Raw genomic sequence first — 26994 nt, 5'->3', positions numbered from 1 at the left:
CCGCGCCGGCCCCTCTCCTCCCGCCGCTGCTGCCATGGCCTCTTCCGCCCCCGGCCGGGCCTGAGCGCCGGGAGCCCGTGCGGCCGCAGCCCGCCCGGCCGCCGACCCTGCCCCGGCCGCCGCTGGGCGATCCCCCGCCGCCTCCTTCCCCGCCGCCTTCGCCGGGCTCCGCCGCTGCTTCCCCCGACCGCGAGGTCCCGGTGGGAGGCGGCGGCGGGCGCCGGCTGGAGCAGGCGGTGGGGAAGATGGCGGGGAACGGCGGCGGCTTCGCCGGCGCCGGGAGCGGGGAGATCATCCAGCTCAACGTGGGCGGCACCAGGTGAGCGGCCGGGCCGGGCCGGCGGCGGGCGAGGGGCGAGCGAGGGGCAGCGCCCAGCGGCCCTGCCGGGCCCGCCCGGCCCTGGAGAGGTTCGGCCGACCCGGCCCGGCAGGGCGGCGGTGCCGGCCCGCCGGGGACTGCCCCGCGGGGCTCTGCGCGCTGGTGCTGCCCCGGCACGGCCGGGATGAGGCTTCCCCCAGCACTTTGCGGGGCCGGGGGTACCCAAGGCGGACACGGCACGGCCGGGAGGAGCCTTCCCCCAGCACTTTGCGGGGCCGGGGGTACCCAAGGCGGACACGGCACGGCCGGGAGGAGCCTTCCCCCAGCACTCTGCGGGGCCGGGGGTAGCCGAGGCGGACACGGGGTTGGCAGCTCCGCGTGGTGTCTGCTCGCGGTGCCAGGGCAGCCTGCTCTACATACACATTAGAGACTCCCGGAATCCTGCTTCTTCAGGGATAGAAGCTTTGCCCTGCTGTCACATGCGTAGGCTGCTAGTGAGCAGTCTGTGTAGCAGCCTCAGAGACTAAAATATTAAAATCGCTGATGCGATGCCGCTGGTATCAACGAGAATAAAGAGCTGTATTGTTTTCAAATGTACGCTGGAAGTGTGGAAGCTGGCAGATGTAGAGGTTTGGCAGGCTGAGGCAGAGAATTGTGGGACAGCTGTAGTCAGAATCTGCGTGATAAACAGTGCAAACATTCCTGTCAAAATGCTCAGGCATGAAATCATTCAGATCACTGTAGCTCGTGGAAACTGAAGTTATGTGTTTTCCCAAGTAGTTGCTTGGAGCACAACGTGGAGACGGCTATAAGTAGTAAGAACTACTACTGCTATTTTAAGAATTTTCTTGCATTACTCAGAGCATGGACTCGATCTTTTAACTAAATTGTGTGCTGCAGCCTTTCTTAAACCAGAATGCCATAGAAACCCATGCAGAATTTCTTTGCTTTAGTAAGACATTAAGAACCTGGTTCAGCCCAGAGAAACTCCTTGTAACCTGCACAGGCGAAACTCACCTGTAATGATTCTTTCAGGATAACTTTGATGTAGGCTTGGACCAGATTTCATGTTATGCTGCATAAGGTTCTTCAGTGAACTCTGTATCTGAAATTACAGGCCAGTTTAACTTTTAGGATTTTATTACCTGTGTAATCTTAAAGCTGCTTTCCTTATTAAATGCCTCTGCAGAGAAGAGAGAATTATGGAAAGGCAGTAATCAGGGAAGAAATGCGCACCCTCAGAAGGCTTGCCTACGCAGAGAGGTGGGAAGAATAAGGCAAAATAGTCAACATTTGGATGTATGCAGTAGGAAATGTGTGCATGGATATTCCCCCTTTAATAGAGAGACTGTACTGTAGTACTCCTGTGTGAGAAGTTTTGGTCTTTTGCAAGCTCAGCTTCCCTTGTAGTGCCCATGTCCTTTGGAAACTACACCTGAGCCGTGTTTTTCAGTTTGCAAGGGCCGGTGACTCTTAGCTGATAGTGGAGTGGAAGATGTGCACAGCAAGTGGGTGAGAGCAGGGTACTGTACACGTTTCCTCCTCTTCAGTAGTTCTCATTACTCCCACTAGAAACCTGAAACTCTTAGTGTTGTTTGTAGAATTGTATGAGAGGAGGAAATGAGCACTCCCCTCTGTTTCTGACACAAGTTATACTTTGGAGCAGCTTTTCCATGCTCAGACACGAGGTCCCTGCTGCTCCCTGGGACGGTCAGGTCTTCTCTCGTGTGTGTGATGGCTCCGTCACTTCCCGGTCACAACTTCAGTGAATTCCTTTACTGAGAACAAAAGTCTCTTGCAAGTTAATGTTCACAGAAATTATTGTATCAATTTGGGTGAATTATTTTGACTCTGTATCTCTGGTTATAATGTAACCCTACAAGGAAAATAGACTTTGAAAATGGTTGTTTTGTAGCTTTCACTTGTCACGTCTGTTTCCAGTTGCCTATATTTTCTTTCAAATAACTTTAAGCTGTCATATGCTAAGGGTCTTTTGAGGATTTTGCCCTGGGTTTGCCTAGTTTTCCTTATAAGAGGCCTGTCTGACCGCTGCATGGAGCTGCAGACACACTGATGCATGTAAATGTTGCTGGCTGAGCTTCTTTCTGCATCTGGAAAGGAGGAGTCTGGTTGTTTACATAGATTAATGCCTATGGATTAAAAGTTCTAAAGTATATGTTAGTATGAGCTATTGCTTACTAAACTGGTACCATAGTGCTAAATTATAGACAGGAAATCCTGGGGCTGTCTGAACACACTGATAAAATTGAAAGAGGATGATGGTGATGCTGCACCAATCCTTATAGTAACAAGTAGTATCTGGATTAATTCTGGATAAAATTAATGTAATTCATTGTTTTCACATGCTATAATATCGTTTAATCTATCATCCCTTACTCTTAGACAGAGTTAGTGACCTGTATTACTGATAAGAAAAGCTGAGCAAAAGTACTTAGAACTATATTAGAGAAGTGTTTTTTATTTTTTTTCAGAAAAGGCTTTGTGCATGCTTGTGCTTAGAACACTGACACTGTAGCTTTTCTGTAAAGAACAGATTAGCCATTGTTATTTTTGCAGTGAGCAAATGCACAATCCATGTTTTATATAGTTCCACACAGCCTCTGTGTTTCTGTCTCTTTTGGGGCATAAAGTAATGGGGATGGGTTTGTTTACTTCCCCCCCTCCAATAAACCTGGAAAATACTAGCAGTGAAAATTATATAAATTATGACTATTTTCATTCAAATATTTTGTATTTTGTAATCCTGTACTAAATGGCAAGTTGCAATGGAATTTTACTTTTGCATATCCTTTTTGTTTTCCATTAATGAAGAGGTCACCAGAGGTTTCTTAGTCTCAGCACTAGTAAGAGGATATGTACAGCCAGAGAGTGATGCAGAGCATGAGCTCATTGTCCAAGCTGCCAGTTCAGTTGTCTTCCTTCATGTTAAATCCAGACCCAGAAGTAGTATAAAACAATCCATAGTTATTTATTATGTAAAGTAATGTCTGGCATCACAAGCAATATTATCATTTGTATTATTTCACAATATGATTCAGAGTCAAAAATTTTTTTTTCTTTTAACTGTTATTGTTATTGCCCCTCCCTCCTCCCCAAGAGGGGCCCAAATACCAAAATGGCAAATAATTCATGTTCCTATAAAATATTAACTTGAAGCTCACTGTAGTCTTTTGCAGTGCATAATGTAGCACCCTTTCAGTCCTAAGAGCAGCAGAGTAGTGTGCAGTTTTTGACAAATAAAGCACACTGATGATAAATATATATTTTACTGTTAGGGTTTTGTGTGTGGAGCAGTGTTTGGGTTTTGTGGAAGGTTTTTTGCAAGCATTAATGTTGAAGTGTGGGAACCAGGAAATACAGGATGTTTGGGACAGTGTGTTACAAACATATAAGGAATGTTACTTTTGTGGTCTCCAGATGGTCCTGCTTCATGCTTAAGGACAATCTGTGCAAAGAATCTGCAACTTCTGACTTGTTGCAGGTATTTTAACCATCTCAAACTTCCCAAACCTGTTTGATATTAGCTTTGTAGGACAAATCAAGGAATTTTAGATATAGCAGTCTTGCTTCCAATTTTGCAGTTGATTCTGAACTTGTAACTTTATTTTCATAGGTTCAGCACATCAAGACAAACACTGATGTGGATTCCAGACTCATTTTTTTCCAGGTATTTGTAATATATCATCACATTCAACAAACACAAATTAAGTCATTAAAAAAATGTTCTCAGTTCTTAATTTATGTTGTAAATCGTATTAATGCTTTTCTCCCCATCTCAGGCAATGGGACAGATTAATTTGAAGTAAGCTATTACCCAAGAGGCATCTTCTTGCTTGAATGTAGCCATGGCAGCTCCTCATATGTGCTGAGGAGCTGTCATTTTATCATTTTTAGATGGAGTATTGTGGAAATAACTTCCAGTTCTGCAGGAAAGGGACATGCCACTGGCTGTGACTCTGTTTCTAATTGTGATCTTACTGGCCATATGCATTAGCAGTGCCTTTAACATTTTTGGTTTGGTTTGGGGTTTTTTTGAGTTATTGCTCTACTCTGAGAGTTATTGCTCTACTCTGAGTTACCTCAAAGTTTTGAGGGTTTTAACTTGTGATGCAGAAGCTGTTGAATTATTGAACATCCTCTATTTACATCAGTGCCATTACTAGTTCTGCAGGTTTGTATTTTGTTCTGCAGCTGCTGTACCTCTATCACCCCAGTTAATACTAAAGCCACAGAGGAAGACCTAAATGCTGGCAAATTTTCTTCCTTACATTTAATTTTCATATTCTAGATGTCTTTCCCAATAAAAGCCTAGCAGCTGACATATGCAACATTTCCTGTTCCTATTTTGCTGAAATGTTTAGATAAATGAAATGCCAGGGAAATGTCACCTTCTTTGAGGCATGCAAGGAAAGGAACAAGGAGGAAGTCTCATGCTGCTCCCCAGTCTCTCAACACAAAATATGCTAAGGAGGTTGTTCTGAAAGTTATCCAATACTGAAAAATCTCAGATAATTGTAATCCAGAATCAAATGAAATATGTTGGTGTTGATGCCCATCTTATCTGTAAAATGAGATTTTGACATTGTGTTTTATATGGATTTGGAGAAAAAGTACTTTGATCTGATGGGAGAATAACTTTGAAGCAGAATTGTGTAAAAATGAACTCATGCCACTTTTGTCCAGCAAGTCCTTACAGACTGGGTTGTTTACTCATCATTTTTGCTTCAGCAGCTTTTACCAATTTAACTAGATTTTAACAAACTACACAGCCCTCTAAGGGCCTGGGAAAACTTTTTCATCCTTTCAGGCTTGTGTCTATTTTCTTTGGAGATCTGAAGGTCATTATGATGCAGCTTTGAGACTTTCCTTAGGTGTGCATACACTTCTCCTTTGTCCAGGAGAGATATTTCACTCCTCCAGCATTCTGGCTGTTTTGTTTGCTCTGATAAACTCTATTACCAAAAACTAACCAAGGAGAGCTAACTGACCCAGAGTGTTCCTACCCTATGTTTGTGTCAGTACACTTCTGGGGGACATCTAATGAAGGTTTCCTGTTTTTCAGTTTGCTGAGCGGAAGAATTTCAACACTAAAGGATGAAACTGGTGCTGTGAGTAATGAACATGCTGTAACTCATTAATTCAGTGTTATGCTTTTGGTTAGGTTCTCTCCTAAAGCATTTTCTCTGTGGGTGCTAATGGAATTACACTGCCTGAGTCAGGCTAAACTTTCATTGAAAATGAGTGACACCTCTGGCTTTCTTGCTTCTCATCTTTGTTTCAAGCTGAGGGAAACTGAACAATGTTCATACTTCTATGCTAATTATGCATTATGTAGGTAATGCAGAAACAGCAACTCTGCTTTTCTTAAACAGAGCTAATGCCAATTGCTGTATTGCAGTGAGGTGTGATTTTCATTAGACAGGCATTGCATGTGTAGTTGAGTAATGCATGGAAATGTAGCACTTTTTTTTATTTGGCAAAAACATGTAACCATGGCCATTTCAGTCTGTGGGTGATATTCTTAAACGGGAAACTATAGTTATAGTAATCTTTTTATGCAATAGTAAGGCACACAAGTACTTTGCTAAAATTGTAGAATTTTGATGGTAATTTAATTTTAAAAAGCCAAAACCTGTCTTGAGATCTTATTACAGTTACTGCATATTGAAGACATGCTAGAAAGTGAAAGCATCCATTGTCCATTCTAGATACTAGAACCTAAAGAACAAATTTATTAAGTGTCATTTATTTGTGTTCATATATATATATATATATATATATATATATATATGCAACAGTGTTTGTATAGATGTCCTATAGGAAAGTTCAATAACTGGACAGTAGAATAATGGGAACAAAGAAGATGCTCAAAATCTTTGAATTTTTTTTGTCTGCTCACTTTCTCATCTTCAACTCCTCTTTCCCACATTGAGCATAAAATAGCACTTTAGCTGATGGTTGCTCCATAACAGTACTCAAGGACAGAAATTTTTCTTTGCAGATATTTATTGATCGAGATCCAGCAGCATTTGCACCCATTTTAAATTTTCTTCGCACAAAGGAGTTAGACTTGCGGTAAGAAGTGCATTTCAATCCAAAGTGTGTCTTCAAGTGATGAATATTTCATCTTACTCATCTGGTTGGGTGCCTGGTATGTGGTTCAGCTCCCTCACAGATGTTGGGCCAGGCCTAGAGTATATGTATGTTGTGGTGGAAGCAGAAATGGTGACATTCTGTTTTGTTAGTAGATTCTTGTAATGTAGGCCACTTCTTGCAGTATATTTCTTTATTGTTTCTGTATCTTTATTTTAATGAAAATTGAGTCAAATTAAGATTGCTTTAAAATCTCAAACATCAACATGATGAATGCATTTTGTGGTAATTCTATAAACTGTTAGGTAGCTTGACATTTAGATTTGTAATATCCTGTTGTATGCAAGCATTTATATTCAAAGTATTGGCTCACTTTGTTCATGTTGGTTTTTGTTTTTTTTTTCCTATTTCTGTAGGGGAGTGAGTATTAATGTTCTCAGGCATGAAGCTGAATTCTATGGAATCACTCCTTTAGGTAACTTTTTTTTCTCAATTTGGGCTCATCTTATAATTATTATTGTAGTAATTGTCTACTGACAAATCCTGGGCAGTTGTGACCCTGAAGATTTTCAGAGTAAAAGTTTTTAAAAATGGAAGGATATTTGAGATAATGTAATGTTTTCAAGGAAGTGAAAGCTGTGGTCATATCTGGGTTTCTTCCTTAGTGAGAAGATTGCTACTGTGTGAAGAACTGGAACGCTCATCATGTGGCAGTGTCCTTTTTCATGGCTACCTACCTCCTCCAGGTATTCTTGTAGTCATGGTCTGCTGTTGCTTGCTGTCACTTGTGATCTCTGTGCTGTAACAAACAGCATGTTTAGAATAGTGGGCAGGGGATGTGCAGGCTCTGGTTGTAGGCTAGAGCAGAGGTTGTTCAGGAGCCTTTCAGTTTAATGTCATCAGCATGGGGTGCTTTCTTCTTTCTGAACATAAAGTACCTTGGGTGTCCTATTGCCTAGTGACAAATCACCACTAGTGAGCTTTCCTTTACCAACATGAGTACTTGTTAGACTTTTAAAATTCTCTCTAGAGATGAATGCATTTCATGTATTAACCAGGAGTCTAAAGGATATCTTGCCAATTACTGACAAGTTTTCTGAAGATAATTCCTGAGATGATGCATGTCAACATAGATAGCAAAAGCATTTCCTGTCTAAGTGTTACAGTATTGCCTGTTTCTTGTAGCAGATAAATTAAATTTTCATCGAAATGCACACATGTTAACGCTGTATTTCTAAAGTGAACTAACATCTGTTATATTGCTGACGTTTAAAGAGGAACACAAACCATTTTTTTTTTTGATAGGCATTCCCAGCCGTAAGATAAATAATACTACTGGACCACCGAGTGACATCAGAACGGGCCAGAGTGAGAGTGAGATGCATGGAGGTGGTGTCCAGCCTACGCTTGCTGGTACGGGGGAAGGTACAGTCCGACTAGGTGAGGAGTGGCAGTTTTAAAATCAAAGCAAATTGCAAAGATGCTTGTCTCTGGGAAAAAAGAACTGTGTGGCTGTATCTGGTTTAAATCTGCTATTCTGTGTTTGCCTGGTTAAAATTGCTGAATATATAGTTAAAGATTACTCCCTATACAGTATTGAAGGCTCACTGCTTCACAGTCCAGGTGCGAGGCTTGAGAGAAAGGCAAATCAAAGTTCTTCATGCAGTCTTAGCATGGCCCCTTAGACAAATGCCTTATACTGTACTAAAACCATAATAAAAACCAGAGTGGCCACTGTCTCTTTGGTCTTTTTTCAGGGCCTAATTCCTGCTCTTCTACCTCTTCCTTGTTCTTGGTGCCTCACTTGCCCTGAAAGAGTCAAGTTTTTAGAGTAAAGGTAGTCTGCACAGAAAAATTGTAAGTGAGATAGACCTGAATTCTGTCATTTTCCAGCTTTTGACTTTGCAAGCAAAATGATGCTGTTAAAAGTGCCGTATTTCTGTCGTAAACCTCTAAATCATAGCAGTGTTAGGAAAATCTACACTATGTTAAAGGCAAATCTATGTAATATGAAAGGATATGAATTGCTGATTCTTAGTGAGCTGCTAGAGGTTTGCAAGCAGGCAGCCCTGGGTAAAAGGAGGTATAAGGTGCATTCCTCAAGCATTAGTTCTGTAGCATACCAAGGCTGTGAGGAGCAATACTGCGAACTAGAATCTTGCTGAAAATGATTCTTGAAAATTTAATTATCAAAGTTTCTGTTGCACATCCTAGCAGAGAGCTCTATCCTGCTAGAGATGTCTCTGCTCATCTAATACTTGTCACTTGCCTAACTTCAGCTTTGTTGTTTTCAGGATTTCCTGTGGACCCACGCAAAGTCCTAATAGTAGCTGGCCACCACAATTGGATAGTAGCTGCCTATGCCCATTTTGCTGTTTGCTACAGGTAGGAATAGAGTTGCCTGTCAGTTTACAGGAAGCTAAAAAAATCATTATTATTGGCTAAGAGCAAAGCAAAATGCTTACTCTGAAATAGCAGTAGATAAATGCATTCAGTCTCATCCTACAAATATGAGTTGCTACTTGTTTTTTGGTGAAAATAAAAAGCTTGATAGGAAGTCAAAGTTTGCTTTGATGTCAGTATTGATACTGTTGGAAAAGTTGCAAATTGACTCTGATACAACTGTTTTAAAGCAGGCCTTTCAGTTGAAAATTAATTTAAAAAGTTTTCCTGCTGTGAGTTTGGAAACAGTCTGTGATGTTTCACTGTCAAGGAAGCTGAAACAGTTAATGAATTTTTGCTACATAATTTTGCTACCTTGTCTTTAGCTTTTTTTAGCTGAGCAGATGTGTTAAATACTTGCTACTTCACTTGGATGGCTGAAAAATTTCATCAATGTCTTGAAAACAAACTGATTTTTTATTAAGATCAGGTGAAGTAAAGCAGCACCTCCACATTACGGAAGCTCTCTTTAGTTCACGTCTCATAGTCTTGATTTAATTGGTGGCTGTCTTTTGGATGGAAAGTAATGTTTTAACAAGAACGGTTGCCCAGACCAATCTAACATGGCTGTCATACTGTGGTTCAGAAAAAGAGGGGAGAAGACTGTAATGTGAACAGCTTCTTTCTGCTCACTGCCAAGCTAAAGCTATATTTGCTGCTTATTCACTCTCTAGAATATTAACTCAGTTCCTTAAACTTTGTAACTTTAATCACATCTAACTTACATGCACCACTGCAATTCTTTTTGGCTTTAATTTGTATTAAATGTGTATTCCTTGCTCTGCTTAATGTTTTTTTTCTGACAGAGAAAGAGGCAATTATTGGCAATTGGTTTTGTGCTAATTGTCCCCTTTTTAGGATTTTATCTCTGACTGTTTTCCTTGGTTGCTAGCTCCCTTTTGAAAGATTCTGCCTCTTTCCTGCTAGGTAAACTACTTAACAAGACTTTTTGCCATTGAAATTATGTCATTAGTGATGCTTTAGATGAACCATGTCAGACTTGAATGGCTGGTGAGAGAGAGTGCAGGTCAACATGCCAGTTTAATGTGCTGCTTTTCTTCTCAGAGACTCAAGGTAGCAGTCTTGTATTCTTTTTGTCTTCCAAAACTTGAAGGAGCTCTAGGAATACAATGGTGGAATTTTCCCTTCTTCGTTCTTCTAGATCAAAGTACAGGGCATCTTAAAGATTTTTTTTTTTTAATTTTGAAGTATGAAAAAAGTCTTTTAAAATTTGATCATAAGGTTTGCAATAATGTCTTGGTTGCATTCAAAGTCTTGTTACTGCAATTGTGCTCTTAAATCTATTCATTACAACTTCTGCATGTTGCATGGTGGATGCTTCAGCTCCAGGCAGGATGCAACACTGAAGTGAAATAATGGCAACACTGCTAAAAAGTACACATATCTTTTTGCTTTTAATTTTCTATAACTTGACTGCAGAGATCTAGTCTGCTTTAGCTCCATTGCAAAGTATCTAAATTATTGCCTGAACTTAAGTAAGATAAATTGTGCCTACACTATGTAAGTCTTAAAAATGCACAGGGAATTTATTCTCTAAAAATAAAGCTTGCAGTCAATTCAGTATTATCTGCTTACAGTACACCATAAATAGAAAATGTGTCTGGAGAGGAGAGTTTTATGCTAAAGCATGATTTGATTTCTTGCATGATGTATAAGGAGATTAACAGAGTTTTCTTCTAAAGTCTTACACTGAACATCATTATCTAGTGTTTGTTAGCCCAAGCTTTTGGCTTCATCTTGTAACTTTCATATCAGATGTGCTTATGTTAAGAACAAGCCCAGTAACTGCAAAGCACTGAAGTAATATGCAATATCAGACTTCAAAATGGGGGAAAATGCAGCTCTTGTAGACTGTAGTTCTTCACTAGAATTTGAAGTTTGTGGCTTAGACTGTAAGACTGAGTCATCCACACTGGTTCAGGATTAGCCTGGGCCATCTATTCCTGAGTCTCTGACATCTGCTCCTGTTCTCCCCTTTGCCCTTCCAGAATCAAAGAGTCATCTGGGTGGCAGCAGGTGTTCACCAGTCCCTATCTGGACTGGACCATTGAGCGGGTGGCTCTCAATGCCAAGGTGGTTGGAGGACCTCATGGAGACAAGGACAAGATGGTTGCAGTTGCCTCGGAGAGTAGCATTATCTTGTGGAGCATTCAAGATGGTGGTAGTGGCAGTGAAATTGGTACCTATCATTACCTGGTTTGTTTTTTCTTTTGTGTGTGTTTCTAACAAGAAGGAAGTCTGAGACCTTGTTCTCAGGTATGTGTGATTTCTGGTGTTCAGTATTCACTTTCACAGATGGACAAAACAAGCTATAGTGCAGCAACCTGTTAGAGTGTTTTAACTTCCTTCAGTTCTGCACCAGGAATCCTGTCTCAAAGTCAGAGATGGAGAATAAAAGAGCACTGAGTAACCAATACTTACTGTTCAGTTTGAGGATTTGTGTATAAATTCAAATTAAGAGTTTAAGTTTTCCCTAGACTTGCATTTGAACTAGGCCATAACACAAAGGAACTAAGCTTTGGAGGTGGAAACCTATAGATACAAAGTGATTTTGCTCTTTCCTTTGTGTTATTAAAGCCACATTTTTACACAGAGATGACAAAAATACTTCAGTTCTCTGTCAAATGTGGTTCATAAATGGAGTGTGGAAGATGAAAATTTCTTGAGTTTATAACTTGGGTGTCAGGATAGGAAAAAAGCCCACACTATTCCTTTAAGCATACAGGAATTACTGCTTATACACCTTGGCACTGAAGGACACACAATTGTACACTTTAGAAACAGCAAGAAGACATTTCCTGAAGTAAATATTCCCTGGTATTATCTGAAGGCTTGTCTGAGTCATTGCTGTTCAAATATAGGGCAAATTTGGGAGGCACTGAAAGGAACAGGATTTGGAACTTCCTCTAGCCTAATCCCTGGTGTTTGAATAGCCACTGCTATGCCAGTAATGTCTGTTTCCTCTGGCACTGGATACTGCTAACAAAGTGTGACAGCAATCTGGTTATGTGAGCACTTTTCTCTGAAACTTAATGCTGAGCTAATTTATTATTAGATGTATTTCCAGAGTTGAAGCCTTGAGAATTCTAGTAGCCATAAATTAAAGCCAAAATTACCAATTTCAAGTTTTGACCCATGTGCCTTTAAAGAAGAGCTCATTTGACAGATTCTCAGGCAATTTCCAGCTATGTTAATGGATGTTGCATTTTTTTTCCCTGCATGAATGTGTGAAAACACTAAGTCACATTTGAAGATGGGGAAAGGCAAAGGTCTTGTATTAGCTGTGTACTGCTCTTTTACTTGTGACTCTTAGAGTTCTTGTATATAATCATGGTCAGCAAAATGGAAAAGGAGATTCCGTTGTATTTTTTAAAAAAATACAAAAGGTGTGTCTAAGAGTTGAATATGAAATTATCTCTAATAAATGCAGTGAGTAATTATCAGATCTGAGAAGCCTTTTCTTTTCCTTTGCTCCCGTTGACTGAATCTTAAGGACAGGGAAGAGTTGGTGTGACAGCTGTACTCCTGTAACAGGCATTGCTTTAAGCACTCTGCCATTACATTCCTCCTGCATTTTCTGGTTTCATTAGCTGCTTGTAGTACCTTGGGATTTGCAGTAAGATACAAGAAGCAGCATCTTGGATTTTTTTAAAATCAAGTGCAAAGAGACACAAAAAACCATAAGTGGATTTTTAGTTCAAATAAAAACTCTAAAATATGCCAGTATCATAAAGTTCTGATAGCTTAGACTATGACTGAAAATGGCAGCAAAACTCAAACAAGGACTTTTGCTAATCAGGCTATACTGCATTCAAGTGACCCTGTGAAACAGAGTAATTCCACTTGGAGCTTGAGGAGGGGGGAAGCAGACAGAAAGTGCCTGCAGGATGAAACTCCCAGTCAGACTGACATTGACCAAAATGTACTGCTGTTCATGTGGATAATAGGTCATGTTGATTGGTTTAAAAAAAATGCTTGTGTTTAATAGTTGTAACTTGAATGTCGCTGTTTTGTTTCCTTGTGGAGACAAATGCTCACAGTGCTGGTTTGTGTTAGAGATACAGTGCAGTGCTGTCATCTTGTGAAAGAAACTACTTGTTCCAAACAGTTGCTGGAGCCTGGCAACACCATCCCCAGCAAATTGTGTGGGCTGGCAGCTCTGTGATAGAGCTCTCCCAGAGCGCTTTCTCCCCTTTCCATATTACTTACATAAGACACTGCTGCTGGCTTGCTGCTGTAAGCACTATTTTACTGAGAGGGACCCTTAGGACAAGAGGCTGTCATTACACATAGTGTTGTCTCCCCTGTGGACAAGTCTCAAGATTGTTGAGCCTAAGCAGGACTGACACTTCAAATTCCTCCAGACCATTCAAGCTGTCTTCCTTGATTTCCTTGAACCTCGTCCTTCTCTGGAGTAATCAATTCTAGTTGTTTCTGTGGATTTTTTATTACTGCCTTTTTCATGTGCCCTGTACTGCTGAATCTTATCTGCATTGAATGATTGTATTGTGCCCTGGAAAATAGTTTAGCACCATAATTAGAACAACTTCCTCAGATTCCTTCTTGGGTGTTACAGGGGCTGATTCTTGTGTGGGAATGACAGTCTGTTCATTTGAGTTTGTCCTAAACAATGTTGAGGAATTTTCCAGCTATTGGATACTCTTGTTTAGACAACATCTAACTGCTACAGTTAAGGTATATTAGTGAGAAATAATATAAATATCTAGAGTGAGCAGGATGCAATAGGAAATGAAGCTTGACACTTTGGTGTGGTAATGTATCCCCAGTATTTTTGTACTTACAAGGCAGAAAAACATAGCCTAGAAGTATTTACAAACCAAGTTAATTACAGGGCCAGTTTGCTGGACTTCATAGCTGGCAAACTTGGACATTACCTCAGACCTTTTGAGTATGCTGTAACTTTTAAATGCATGGCCAATAAGTAGTACAAAATGTGGTATGCTATCCAAGGTCACAGTTCAGTTAAACTTATTCATGTGGGATCTATGATGAGACTTGGAAGCTCTAAAGAAAGGATCAGTTTTGTGAAAGGCCTCAGATGTCAGGGTCAACTACAACCGCAGCCATCAATGCCTGTCAGGAGCTGCACTGTGCTGATTTTTATTAAGTGAAATGTTCTTGATGACACATTTCGCTTACTTGGAAGGCCAGCATTTATTTGCTGGTAAGTTTTATCTTCCAAATTTGAATAGTATGTGATGATTGGAAACTTCTTCCCTGTGTAGCTTCAAGTTTTAAGAGCCTGTTAGCCTGTACTCTCTGCTTATGGACTGCAACCAAATAATGGATCTGGGAACGAAAAGAAAGTAGGCTTTTGCACGCTGCTTATTTTTCTGAGTTCAAGTATTTCTACTAAAAGAGAAATTTGTAGAAATATGGTCACATTTGAGTTGTTCAGTCTTTTCGAAAGAATAAGGCTGAAGCCTTGTAGTCATATTTAATTCCTGAAATCCATTTTCAAAATATTTTTACTTTACTGGACTTACTAAAAAACCATCATCAAGAATTTTAACATTTTAACAGGTAATTGCAAACTAGTATGTCACAAATTTGCAAAACCCATGATATTACTGCTTCTTAAATGATGCTTCATAGTCACAGCTAAATTAAAACCCACAAAACAAAAAAAATTTCTGTTTGCTGTAATATAGTTTTTAAATTTATTTTAAAGCCATTGGAGAACTTGATGGCTGTAGAAAAATGTAAATTTTATAAGGGCTTTTTAGCTTCTCTTGCCTCTTTTCTCCTTTCCAAACAATGATGGTATTAGCAGAGATGGCATCACAATACCATTCATTGGAACCCAGTTTGCTGCATGCATGGTGCCTCACCTAGCACACTGCAAACCCAGTTTTGGCTGTTCTTTACTTGCTACTGGAATAAATGTGATTTGATAATAATGGAAAGATTCCATTGTTACTGTGCTTTTCTCTTTATTTTAGATGAGCTTCACAGTCTCTTCATTTTTTGCAGGAGTGTTCAGTCTTGGAGTGCCTGTAGATGCTCTCTTCTTCATTGGCAACCAGTTGGTGGCTACAAGCCATACAGGGAAAGTTGGAGTGTGGAACGCTGTGACTCAGCACTGGCAGGTCTGTTCAATGTTCACATCACTTTTTACACTTTTGCCTCTCTAGTAAAAGGAGAATAAAATCATGTAAAAGTGTGTGGGAAATACTAATCACAGTGGTTTCAGCCCAAGCTTGTGTTATGGAGTTTATCACCTGGGTATTGTGCCTGTGAGCAGAATGTTGCCTTGTTTGGTGTTGCTAAGAAGCATGCTTTTTAGGCTTTCAAATGAAAGGATGTGGTGTGGTTTGGGGTAATAAATGTCAAGTACTAGTGTATTTAAACTTCTTTATGGATTACTAACTTTGTAAACAGTTCATTAGCATCATAGGAAATCAAATTGTGGGAATGTGTGACAGCAATTTCTGGACCATCTGAAAGAAAACAAGAAGGCAGTTTAGTATCTGGGGATCTTCAAAGCTGCTTTACAATAGGAGGCTCTTTGTCAACAGAAATACATGACTGTACTTAATGATGCCTGTCTTGTGTGTGGATGCTTCTGGCTGCACTGATTCCTGTTGTCAGAATGCACATTAAATAGAGAGATCCATGGAGTCAGTATGAGTTTGAGAAACAGTCCAGCATGCAAATAACAAAGCTTGTAATGCAGCTGGATGTATGCCTGTATGGCACAAAACCTGGATGCACTGAAAATCCCCAAAATGTCTTGCAAATCTTGAGAGGCAGAACTGGCCTGAGGCTGCTGCACTGTTTGCTGACTGAGTTCTGATTTGACCCTTAAGTGACAGTACTGGTACAAATAACATAGATAAAAGGTGTGGGATAACTCTGCTTCTGCATCAGAGACAGAGAGATTAGTATGGCCTTGAATAAAACAAAACATTATTTAAAGTTCTACTGATGCCTTTGAAATTTTCTGTTAAGGAACAACTTAATGCTATGTGGCAAGCTGGTGTTTAACATTATTTTCTAAAGGAGCAAGTCGTAAGAAAAAAACTCTGCTGTCCCATTCATCATCTTTGTTTTTGGGGAAGCCACAGAAATCTTTCTGATCACCTGAATAGTTTCTTAGTTTGACTGACTATTCCTTTGGTGAAAGCATTTCTTATTGGAGAGGAGGAAATCTTTGAGAGGCATATACCAGTCTATATTGTCTATATATATACCGGTTTATATTGTCTATAAAACATTTTGGATGGTTTTTTTCAAGAGGGTGAGAATAGCTCCTTTTTTAAACAAACAAACAAAGTCAACCAAACACAAAACTAACAAAACGCACTCACACAAAACCAAACCAACAAACAAAAATCCCAAAACAATACAATTTCAAGGTGCTTTCTGTATCTTGGGCTCTTTTGCTAGTAAAAAAAAACCAACCCACAAATGTCTTCCTGTAGATTTTAATATCCCTTTAGAACACATTTTTTCTTGAAGAACCCCATAAAGATGTAAAGTGGCAGGGTTAATCTTGAAATTCCTAATGAGAATATCTGATATTTAACTGAGTGCTTTCCATGAGTTGTCCACAGCTCTGGACTTAGGATGCAATCATACTTCCTTCAGTGAGAGAGGTTTTTGTAGAACAGTGTGCTGATGCTCCATTTCAGAACAACAACTTCATCTTCTTTCAGGCTGATGTCTTTCTAAGTTCTACTTTTATTTGTGCAAATCTATTCTTACTTATGTGGTGATCTCTGATGTATTACACCCTGAAGATGTAATTCTGATCTCTGCATCTTATTGGTTCTTGCATCTTCTTCCCTTCTTGGAGATTTTAGCAGACTACTGGGGTGGCTTCCCTAATACTTATTCCTCTGGCAGAGTTCAGTTGCATGCTAAAAGGAGGAGGAGGAGGGTGTGGGTGCTAGATACATTAGTAATAGAATTCTTAGCAAAGGAGAGCTTAAAGGAAGCAGAATATAAAGTGTTATAGAGTAAGAAGCAACATAAAGCAGAAGAGTGGCACAGAAAATCCTACTAGGCAAAGTGATGATTCTCACTGGCCATGCTTTACCAGTGACTGTTGTACAGGATTGCTCTCATGTTGTTTCCTAATGAAAGTTCACATCTTGGCAGATGGCAGCTGCTGAATCATCTCTAGTGTTCCTATCTAGGAACACTAAGCAATTCTTTCTGCTGCAGAAGGAAAGAAGATAAAATGTTCTAGGGGCTTACAGACCATCCTTAAATTAGGAAGGGGTACTGTTTTAGAGTCCAAGCTCTTTGAGATGTGAGGAAATTTCTTTGGTTGGTTTATTTTGCTTTTATCCGGCTGATTCATTGTAAATATTTTGCAAATTATTTTTCAAGTCTCTATAGCAATTGGAAGGCTGATGCTGGTCATAGAGAAATGAAGACTTGGGCTGAAATGTCCATTAATTAGAATTCAAGGTCTATTAAGTTAACTGACTGAAACACAGAGTACAGAACAAGTACCATGACACTGTGCGTGTTTGACTGCTCTGGATAAAATGGCTTTTGGCTTTTTCCTCCTCAGGGCTGAAGTAAAAAAAAAAAATGTTTGAAATAGGACACTTGACCTAGGAGAAGCTAAACTTTTTCTTTGCTTGAAATCTCTGTCCCACTTGGAGGAATAAACACTCCTTTTAATCCTAGAGGGTAAAGAAAGGGCACATATAATCCCTACCTTCAGTTGTAGATCAGTAGGTAAAATATGGCAGGGCTGTCTTCCAGTTTGCTTGGTGTCATTGTGTGTTGGAAGTGAGAAACTGTAATGGAACAAGAATTTTTACCCCTCATTTTATATCTGCTAGAGGCAGAGATTTCCATAGTTTGGCAGAGGGATAAAACTTGGGATAAAAGAAGGCATAGAGTGGTAACATCTAGTTCCTTGGTCCAGAAATCTCTTAAGGACTTGTCAGAAATGGAAGAAGGGAGAGGACAGAAAGGGTGAAACACACTCACTGGCATATGGAAAAAAAATCTACTTTTGAAGACATGGTGTAGGTGCAACTCTCAAAGCAGTGTTCCTTCACACAGAGAAGGATCTTCCAGAGCAGTTGTGCTGATTTGTCTGCTGAGCTCCAGGACTTCAGATCCAGTTTGGTAGAGGAATACTTCAAGAATGCCATTGTGCATGCAAGTGTGTGCACAATGGCTTCAGTCCAGTTCCAAATTCAGATGATGTTCAACAAAATACACCAAAAATGTATGAAAACTGAGGAAGTAACAACCTAAAGTCTTGATTTATTATTTTTCCTTTCTATTTGTGCTAGGTTCAGGATGTTGTTCCTATCACAAGCTATGATACTGCTGGGTCTTTCCTGCTGCTGGGCTGTAACAATGGTTCTATCTACTATATAGGTAAGAAATGGGAGCAAGGTGGAATAAAAAGGAGATGCTACTGTTTTTTGTCACACTCTTTAGTTGACTTAAGTTGCATCACAACAACTCAGTCTAATGAGAGTAAATGTCTCTTCCCCACAGACATGCAGAAGTTCCCACTTCGAATGAAAGACAATGATCTTCTTGTGACAGAATTGTACCATGATCCCTCCAATGATGCTATAACAGCTCTCAGTGTCTACCTCACACCTAAAACAAGTCAGTATTCTACCACTGTCTCTTCACTGAGAGTTTGTTAGAAATGTGCTTTTCTGTTTTCTAAATGGACTTTTCCTATTTCCTTTTCCGTGATGCTTAGCAGGGTTAAAGGTAGGCCTTGACATAAACAAAGAATTTTTCTTCATTTATCATCTCCAAATGAATGATGAACACTAGTCAACTAGTCACAGCTGTTTTGCCTTACACCTGTAATCTGTATAAATAGGTACATACACTTCCATGTATTCCTATATTAATGCTTGTGCCTAATATATCTTGGTAGGTTTTAAGCTTTTTGCACCAGAGAGGCACTTAGGTTATGAATTGTACTTGCTGAAATAGTTTGTGCTGGACTGGGCAAGGGAGAGACACAACCCTGCTGTTGTGTCTGACTTTATAACCAATAAGCTAAGAAACATTTCCATATGTGGCTTGATGATGCTTTTTTAAATTATGGTGCAGTTATCTTTTAAATTAAAAAGAGAAACAATAGCAACAACAAAAACCCAAAGCAAAGTAAAACTCAAAAGAGCCCTGACTGGGAGAAAGTGGTTACTTTCACATAATAATATGGATACCACAGTGACTTTTTAAATTGTAATTCTTTCTGTTTTGCTTTGCTTTCCCATTTGCCTCCAACTAAAGCAGAAAAATAAATGTTACATGGCACCTATAGACCATATCACTGTGAGGAGTGCCAAAACATCTGACTATATGACTTCATCCATTTCTTCTTTCACGAGGGAGGAGAGAATGGGAAAAGAAGCTTTTGTTAAGACACTGTTGAAGCATGTAGTATGGAATCAAACAAACCTGAGGTCATTTTAGTGGCAAAGTGTTTATGGGAAAATAATGAGTAAACAGTGTTTAAAAAACATAGCTTTCTTTCTGTGGAAGCTTGGAAATACTGTTTTCTGCTGTCTCCTTCCCTGGCCCCCAATAAGCCTAGCTTTTATTCCTGGGGGAACAACTGTGCTCTTGCTTGTTGTAGGTGTAAGTGGCAATTGGATTGAGATTGCATATGGCACCAGCTCTGGAGCAGTGAGGGTGATTGTGCAGCACCCTGAGACAGTCGGGTCTGGCCCTCAGCTCTTTCAGACCTTCACGGTTCATCGAAGCCCTGTCACGAAGATCATGCTCTCAGAGAAACACCTCGTGTCAGGTAATGTGTGCACAGATGGGTACTGGTGCTTCTCCCTCCTCCTGAGCAATGCAGTGTTTGTATGCTGTGCTCTATAACCTGCATCATTCCCACATGTGACAGAAATGAGTTGGACAGATCTGGGGATAAGGCAAGGGCTAGATTTGCTTGGATCCTCTTTCTTAAAGTAAGCTTCCTTCAAAGCTTTTAGCAGCTGAAAGGACCAAGTTTTATTTGACCACATACTAGAACAACTCACTCTTTCATTTGTGTCTTATTCCAAGGTTGCCATTTGTAGAAATAAAAGGGCTTGTAAACAAATGTATCTATGTCAAGTTTTATTGTTTGTGTGCAGGTCCTTCAGCACTAGTTTTTTTTTTAACAGCCTTTAAGGAGCTTTCAGGGCCCCAGCAAAATATGCACCATCTCCTCCTAGGCCCTAGAAAAAGCCTTCCTGTGACTTCAAAGGGCTCTGTTGTTGACTCTGTTTCTTTTCTCTGCAGTCTCCCAGAGTCTGTTGTGCTATTCTTCTTGTCCTGGTCTTATGCTTAGGAACATATCTTACTTGAAGAGAAGATGCAAGTAAGACACGTTCCTGAGCATAATCAATCCTTCCTCTGTAAAAATCTATTTCATCTAGAATCCAGCAGCCAGGGCATGGCAGAGAACTGGTTTACATCTTGCTGCTATCCCGTTATTTTAAAAAAAGGATCAGGAGCATGGTATCTGATTATACTGCAAATAAACAGCCCAGAGGTCATCTGCTCCCCTGCAAGTTGCTGCTAAACCCTCAGTACCAGGAGAGGGCACACCTCTATGTACAAAACTGAGCTAATGAATTAATTCAAGGGAATAGGGCTGTTGTGTGAGGAGGGTTCTGCTGCCACGCTGCTGTCATGACATCTTGTCCTAGCATCTGCACACAGGGGACTGAAAGGGGCTGTAGGATGCTAGACCAGACCTTAGTCTAGTGTTGTGCCTATCTCAGTTTTTTGAATTTCTGAGTAAAGAAACAAAACTATTAGAAAACAGGACATCAGCAAGAATTTGTAGACTGTTAGAAAATTGTCTGGAGATGCTGTGTGACCTCACATTTACTAAATTGTTGATCACTCAGTCTTGAAATACTATCCATATAGATGATCATTAGAGAAGTTTATCTGAATGTTTTGTCATCCCTTGTAAATGCCCATCTTTTCCGTTCTAGTTTGTGCTGATAACAACCATGTCCGGACATGGACTGTGACTCGGTTCCGGGGTATGATTTCCACTCAGCCAGGCTCAACCCCTCTTGCATCATTCAAAATCTTATCCCTGGAGGAAGCAGAGAGTCATGGCAGTTACTGCTCTGGAAATGACATTGGTAGGATGTCTCTGGTTTGTGCTGTGCCTGTACCTTCACTAGTCATATAATGGTTTAACAGACCTTCAGCCCTATAACATGCAAGATGATGGGTGTAAGCTCTCATACACTGCTCTCCCTTTGAAATGATGGCAAGGATCTGTAAGATTCACTTGGAGTTATTATTTAGGCTTAGAGAGTGAGTATACTTACTCTGAATGACAGAAAAAGAGACAAAAAATTCTTTAGAACACAGACACTATACCTCTCCCTTGAACAAACCGATGTAGCATTTCAGTTCTGATTTAACTAGAAAATGAGAGAAAGCACAGGAGACTGTATTAAGCAGATGAGCATAGCAAACATTTGGTCTACTGCAAATTCTAGTTCACTGTTCAGCTGGAGTTAAACAAAGTATGGAAAAAAATCTTAAATGACTTTGAAGTGGTGACAAAGTTCACTGAAGCCTTGCAACTGCAGAGGCAAAGAGTGCTAGCACTTGCTGTAGCAAGGTATACTGAAGGAATTTGTGTTGGTAAATATGGGTAGACAGGTAGTTTAGATTCCTTGGTGGTCTGAGCCTTGGAAATGAACCTTTGATGAATAGGGTGCCCTCTGAACACAGGCTGGGATCAGTTGCAAGAAATCTGATTAAGCCTTTAGACATGTAGGAGCTGCAAAATAACAAATTACTTACTGTTATTATAGAGACCTAATGTAGGACTTGTGCTAACATAGTAATTCCTCCAGGAACACACAGCAAACTTAAGAATGTGTGTCCCTTAGAAGAATAAAAACTGATTTAGATCTGTAGAGACTGCTAACCATTGGATGGCTTTTGCTAGCTACTGGTCATCTTTGGCTTCCTGCTCTTGATACTTTAAAATTGCAGTGGTCATACTCATATGAGTCTGGGTCTTCAGAACTGTTTGGGGAAAAATTTGAGGGGACTGAAACAACCAAGTGATCTTTCCTTTTTTTTTTCCTCTAGGACCCTTTGGTGAACGTGATGACCAGCAGGTGTTTATCCAAAAAGTTGTTCCCATTACGAATAAGCTGTTTGTAAGGCTGTCTTCAACTGGGAAAAGGTACATCCATGTTTTAAGTGGGAAAGAGTCAAGACTAGGCCTGTTCAGGTGGTGATGTCTCCCTGCTCCATGCTGATTGTGTAACAGTCTTCTACTATGCTTGACAGCTCTGGCTGAGCTCTGTGTGTGTGCCAGTAACAGAACTGTTACTTAACGATTACTATAACCTCAAAGGCTTTTTGAGAAGTCTGATATCAGAGACTCAATTCATGATGGAGCTCACAAAACAAACATTTCTGTGCCTCTACAGAATATGTGACTCTCAGCCATGGTACCATGCTAACATTTGATTTCAAAACTAATGCTGAAATTACTGGTGGCAGGGATTATGCTGCTCACAAATGGACTTCTCTCTTTTTTTGCACTTGGCCTTGAAGATATTAAAACCTTTACAATGGAGGTCCTGTTTTCTAGGTTATCTATTCAATTATTTTCTTAGGCTTGACTTCATAATATTCTACTAACATTGCTGCCAACATAGTAAAAAAAAATGTCAAATCCACAGCTGATTTTCTTCCTGTTAGGCTAGGAAGATGACAAGAGATCAGAAAATGACAATGCATCTCAGTTCTATGCTTCATTTTTGCAAATCTTGCCTAATAACTTTGAATCTGGATGAAAACATTAATGCCTCAACACTATGACTTACTTTGGCACTGCTTGGGTGAAAAGTTCACTACAAAGGGCCAGTAAAACAAACTACCCAGAGCATAAGCAGCTTAGTTTTGGGAGTCCTCTTCTTCTCATCACTCCTCATAAGCTTCTAAAATAAAGGGGAAAAAAGCAATAGAGGTCTGCCATCACAACTGAAATTGCAATTGTGATATGACAAAAGTTATCTTTATAGATAACATCTACATTATAGATATATCATCTTTGGACTTTTTTGTATATCTTTTTGTATAACTGTTGTGGTTAAATGGACTGTTTCTGCAGGTTAGTTTCCTAGAGTGTCCAGCATATGAAGGGGCTGCTTTCTCTCATTATTGAGAGAGCCTTAGCTTTCTTATCATTGCAAATAGCAAATAGACATAGAACATGTGGGGGCTGCCTAATAAACAAGCAGTAAGAGTGCAGATGGACTGTGGGTGGGAAGGGATTGTCTGCAGCTGAGCAGTGTGCCAGTCATGCAGGGGAAGGGAAGGAATTTCATCTGGAGAAAAGGTCTTTTTCTGATGGCAAGTTTGGTGCCTTCTCAGACCAGTTGCCAAATTCTGCCAGGTGCAATTGTTCAGGTAATTTGGGATTTCTCTTCCTGTAGGATCTGTGAGATCCAGGCAGTTGACTGCACTACCATCTCATCGTTTACTGTGCGAGAATGTGAAGGATCCAGCAGGATGGGCTCCCGGCCACGCCGCTACCTCTTCACTGGACATTCCAATGGCAGCATCCAGATGTGGGACCTGACCACAGCTATGGACATGGTTAATAAGAGTGAAGACAAAGGTAAGTTGTGTTATGCCAGGACTGTGGTGTGGTTCTTTTTCGTGTCCTCAGATGTGCCTGACTGCAGTAACTGGACTTGGCCTCTAAGAGCTCTCTCTCTTGCAGATGTTGGCGGCCCCACAGAGGAAGAGCTGCTCAAGCTGCTTGACCAGTGTGACTTGAGTACATCTCGCTGTGCCACACCCAACATCAGTCCTGCCACCTCAGTTGTTCAGCCAAACCGGCTTCGGGAATCTAATTCCAGGTAAGTCACCAAGGGTGGCACCGGCCACAGACACTGAAGGTTTTGCTTTTCAGGTAGGCAAACGGGTTTGGTGAATTGAAGGCTGTAGCTAAGCCTCTGAATTCATGCCCTAAGTAGCTTAAACTACATACACATACTCCTTGGTTTCTACTGCTTTGTATGCATGCAGACTGAAGTATTCTCTGAGAATCTGAAGTGATCTGGAAGCCTTTGTGTGGTGGCTGTGATGAGTGTATTGCTATTGTAGTGGTAATTGCAGTGGTAGGTGGGAGCAATGGTGTGCAGAAGCACTGGCTGCTGTTCTCAGCCTAACATCTGCTCTTCTTGTGTTTTCTGAAGCCTCCAATTGCAGCACCATGAAACAATCCATGAAACGGCCACGTATGGCTCTGTGAGGCCATACAGAGAAAGCCCCCTCTTGGCAAGAGCAAGGCGGACAGAGAGCTTTCACAGCTACCGGGACTTCCAGGCTTTTAACTTGTCCAGCAAAAGCCCAACAGAAAAGGCAGCTGCTGCTGCAAATGGGAATTCAAGCCAGACAGAGGCCAGGAAGGCATCAGCTGAGGGCAGTGCAGCTGACAGGAAGGCAGTCCAGTCAACAGCACTTGAAGTGCGAGGCACAGGCATCTCAGATGCAGGCGGGTGTTGCAGTACAGAGGTTCACCGCCTGCCAGAGAATTCTCTGGATCTCAAAAGAAGAGGACCAGAAGAAGAGAATGAAACCAAAGCAGAAAGCAAAAAGAAAATGGGATTTGAAGGAGCTGGTTTCCTGGGAAGAAAGAAAGTGCCTCTCCTGGCCTCGGCACCAGTCCTTGCTGAAGGTGGGCCTGAATTACCTGGTGCAGCTTCTCCATCACCTACAAAAACAGCTGCTTCACCACGGCACCGGAAGAATGACTCATCCTGCCAAGACTATGGCTTGTGAAAATGTGTCTGGTGGCTAAAACAAGGTGCAGGTGCCCTCTGGCTAGTAGTAGGCATGATGTTACATGGTGTGGGTTGTTTCCTGAGTGAGATTTTGTTCTCGTATAAATATTCTGTTTTATTCTGTTCAGAATAAAACTTGTAAGGTTATGAGAAAGTTCCTAGCTGCTGCCAAAGCTTTGAAGGGTTGTCCACATCCATGTGTGGCTTTATGTAATGCTCCAAAATGTAGTACGGTACTTGGTCCAAAATATTGTTGTGCATTCTTGCGTAAACGTGGTCAGGCATGTGATATGTTGTCATTATTTTTGTTTTGGGGAGAGGGACAGTGCTAAAGAAAAACTTGGTTGCTGAGCAGAGGATGCCCTTTAGATGCAGCTGCACGTTGCTCTAGAGCACTGCTGCTGTCTTGGGCGGATTTTGCCTAATTCACAGAGCTGCCTCTGTAGTCTTGTTTAATGAATGGGATCCTTGCTCTTTATGCTGCTGTCTGATATCTGAAATGTTTTGTGCAGGTTAAGGAGGAAGCTATCCAAAATAGCATATGATTTTGCCTCTTAGTCCAAATAAATTGCCAGAGGAGTGTTGCTTATACTTTCTGAAAATGTGTGGTATCAGATGATGGATTTTGCTGATTGTGACTGAGAGAATGCATAAAAATATGCTTGGCAGAATACACACAACTGGCAGTCTCTTGAGGGCTTCCTTGTCACTTTCTCTGGCAAAAGGACAGAGATGAATATGGGAGTAGGTTTACTGTCATGGTGTAATAATTCTCAATTTCAAGTGCCTTGACATGGTATTTCATACCTGTGTCACACTGGCTGCTTGCTGTTTGCACCTAGTTTACTGTGAATGGTGAACAAGTTTTATTGCCTGTGGATTACTAATACATAAGGAGAAAGGAAGGATGTGACAGCAAGTGAAAAAGCATGCTTGGAGTTCAGCATTTATTAATGACCTGTTTTGTTGGGTTTTTTAACTTGAATTGAGAGGGAGGGGAAGACGGAGTGAGAGAACACAAAGGTTACAACAACTTCATAAGAATTCCTTTAGTGCTGTTTATTCACCTGTACATGAACACAATTTTGTGGTGGAGCTCTGTCAGGCCAGGAGAAAACATGGACATTTGGCCATGCAGGCCCCTTTTAGCCACATGCTGGTTTTTGGACATGTAAAAGACTTTTCCATACCAAACATGCTGCCCTGCCCCCCCTCCCTCCCTCCCCTGCCCCTACAACCCTCCTCAGCTGGGAAAGCTGGACGAGAGACAAAGATGGGAGCCTCTACCTTCAGTCTTTTGCTACTGTATGACTGGGGGATTGTCAAACTACTCTCTTACCTTTCTGAGGTGTCAGTGCTAGCTCACAGTTTTTACTACACAGTGAAAGGGATGTTGAAAAAAAGGCCAACTTACCCTCCCTCCCCAGTCCCCTCCCAAAAACCAGTTTTATCTATTAACTCCAGGGCAAGGGGTGGGGAAACAGCAGCCCTATCCCTGCCTGCAAAGGCCATGCAGGCTGCTTTTGGCAAGTTACCCACTTCCACTTTCTAGAAAAGCTGGTTTAGTTCTTCAGAGGTGGGTGTCAGTGAATGTGGTGTGCTCTTTGGTGACAGTGCTGAAGCCTTTGATGACATTGACAAGATCTTCTTCATCTACATACTGTAAGGAAGGGAAAAGAGAAGAATATCAGCCAAAGCTATACCAGACTAAAGGTGATTCCTTCATTTCTCTTTCTTCCTCCCCACTAAAACTGGTTCTAAAATAGATAAATAAGTGCATTTCTTATGTCCTACTTTTCCTCCCAGGATAAGATAAGAACCAAAAGCATTCAAGCACTTGAATCCATGGCAATTAGATTTTCACAATAAGCAGTAAGTTTAAAAAAAACCACAATCAATCCCTTTAATTACTCTATATATCTGATGAATAGTCAATAATATAGTGTTTGTTACAGTGTACTGGGGAACTTGGAGCCATGAAAAGAAAAAATACATGTTTACATTTTTGTTTTGTGTAACAACCTCCTCACATATGATTTAGGTAAAATTTTGTTCTTCAAGATTCCAAGGGAGTGCCTGACTTTGCACTTGCACTCCTGCATTAGGAGAAAGTTGAAAGCAGGAGAGAAATAAACATTTCCATGGCATAAAGAGGGCACTAGCAGTGTTAGTGCAGGTTTGTGTCCTGGGCCACTGCAGCCATTGACTAGATTGATTTGCAGGCTGGACAAACCAAACTTGAAACCACCATTCCTAAGATACTGTGTGTAATAAAGATAAAGAACTGACTCAAAAACA

At 40.7% G+C, this 26994-nt stretch overlaps 2 protein-coding genes across 2 annotated transcripts in view; one reads left to right on the top strand and one right to left on the bottom strand.

Annotated features, from left to right (window-relative positions):
• KCTD3 (potassium channel tetramerization domain containing 3) lies at positions 1–26994 on the top strand. Its single transcript, XM_059467735.1, has 18 exons — positions 1–319; positions 3954–4007; positions 5403–5448; positions 6342–6415; positions 6850–6908; positions 7099–7179; positions 7739–7873; positions 8728–8818; positions 10885–11075; positions 14891–15006; positions 18181–18268; positions 18392–18508; positions 19500–19670; positions 20857–21012; positions 21983–22079; positions 23341–23525; positions 23631–23769; positions 24109–26994. The coding sequence occupies exons 1-18, from the start codon at positions 246–248 to the stop codon at positions 24692–24694; spliced, it is 2460 nt and encodes an 819-aa protein (XP_059323718.1). The 5' UTR covers positions 1–245; the 3' UTR covers positions 24695–26994.
• The window catches only part of USH2A (usherin), a 372326-nt gene continuing 371598 nt past the window's right edge, over positions 26267–26994 (bottom strand). Inside the window, exon 71 of the mRNA XM_059467734.1 lies at positions 26267–26356. Coding sequence (XP_059323717.1) covers positions 26267–26356 — 90 coding nt within the window. The remainder of the gene's footprint in view (positions 26357–26994) is intronic.

This window comes from Ammospiza nelsoni, chromosome 3 (assembly GCF_027579445.1).
Source record: "Ammospiza nelsoni isolate bAmmNel1 chromosome 3, bAmmNel1.pri, whole genome shotgun sequence".
Lineage (NCBI taxonomy): Eukaryota > Metazoa > Chordata > Aves > Passeriformes > Passerellidae > Ammospiza > Ammospiza nelsoni.
The sequence above is the reverse complement of the archived record's forward strand: the minus strand, read 5'-3'. Positions and strand labels throughout refer to the sequence as shown.

Coding starts and splice junctions, on each gene's coding strand:
- KCTD3 (XM_059467735.1), top strand. CDS start 246: ATGGCGGGGAACGGCGGCGGCTTCGCCGGCGCCGGGAGCGGGGAGATC. Junction 11,076..14,890: donor TGGTAGTGGCAGTGAAATTG/GTACCTATCATT, acceptor CATTTTTTGCAG/GAGTGTTCAGTCTTGGAGTG. Junction 19,671..20,856: donor AGAGAAACACCTCGTGTCAG/GTAATGTGTGCA, acceptor TTTCCGTTCTAG/TTTGTGCTGATAACAACCAT.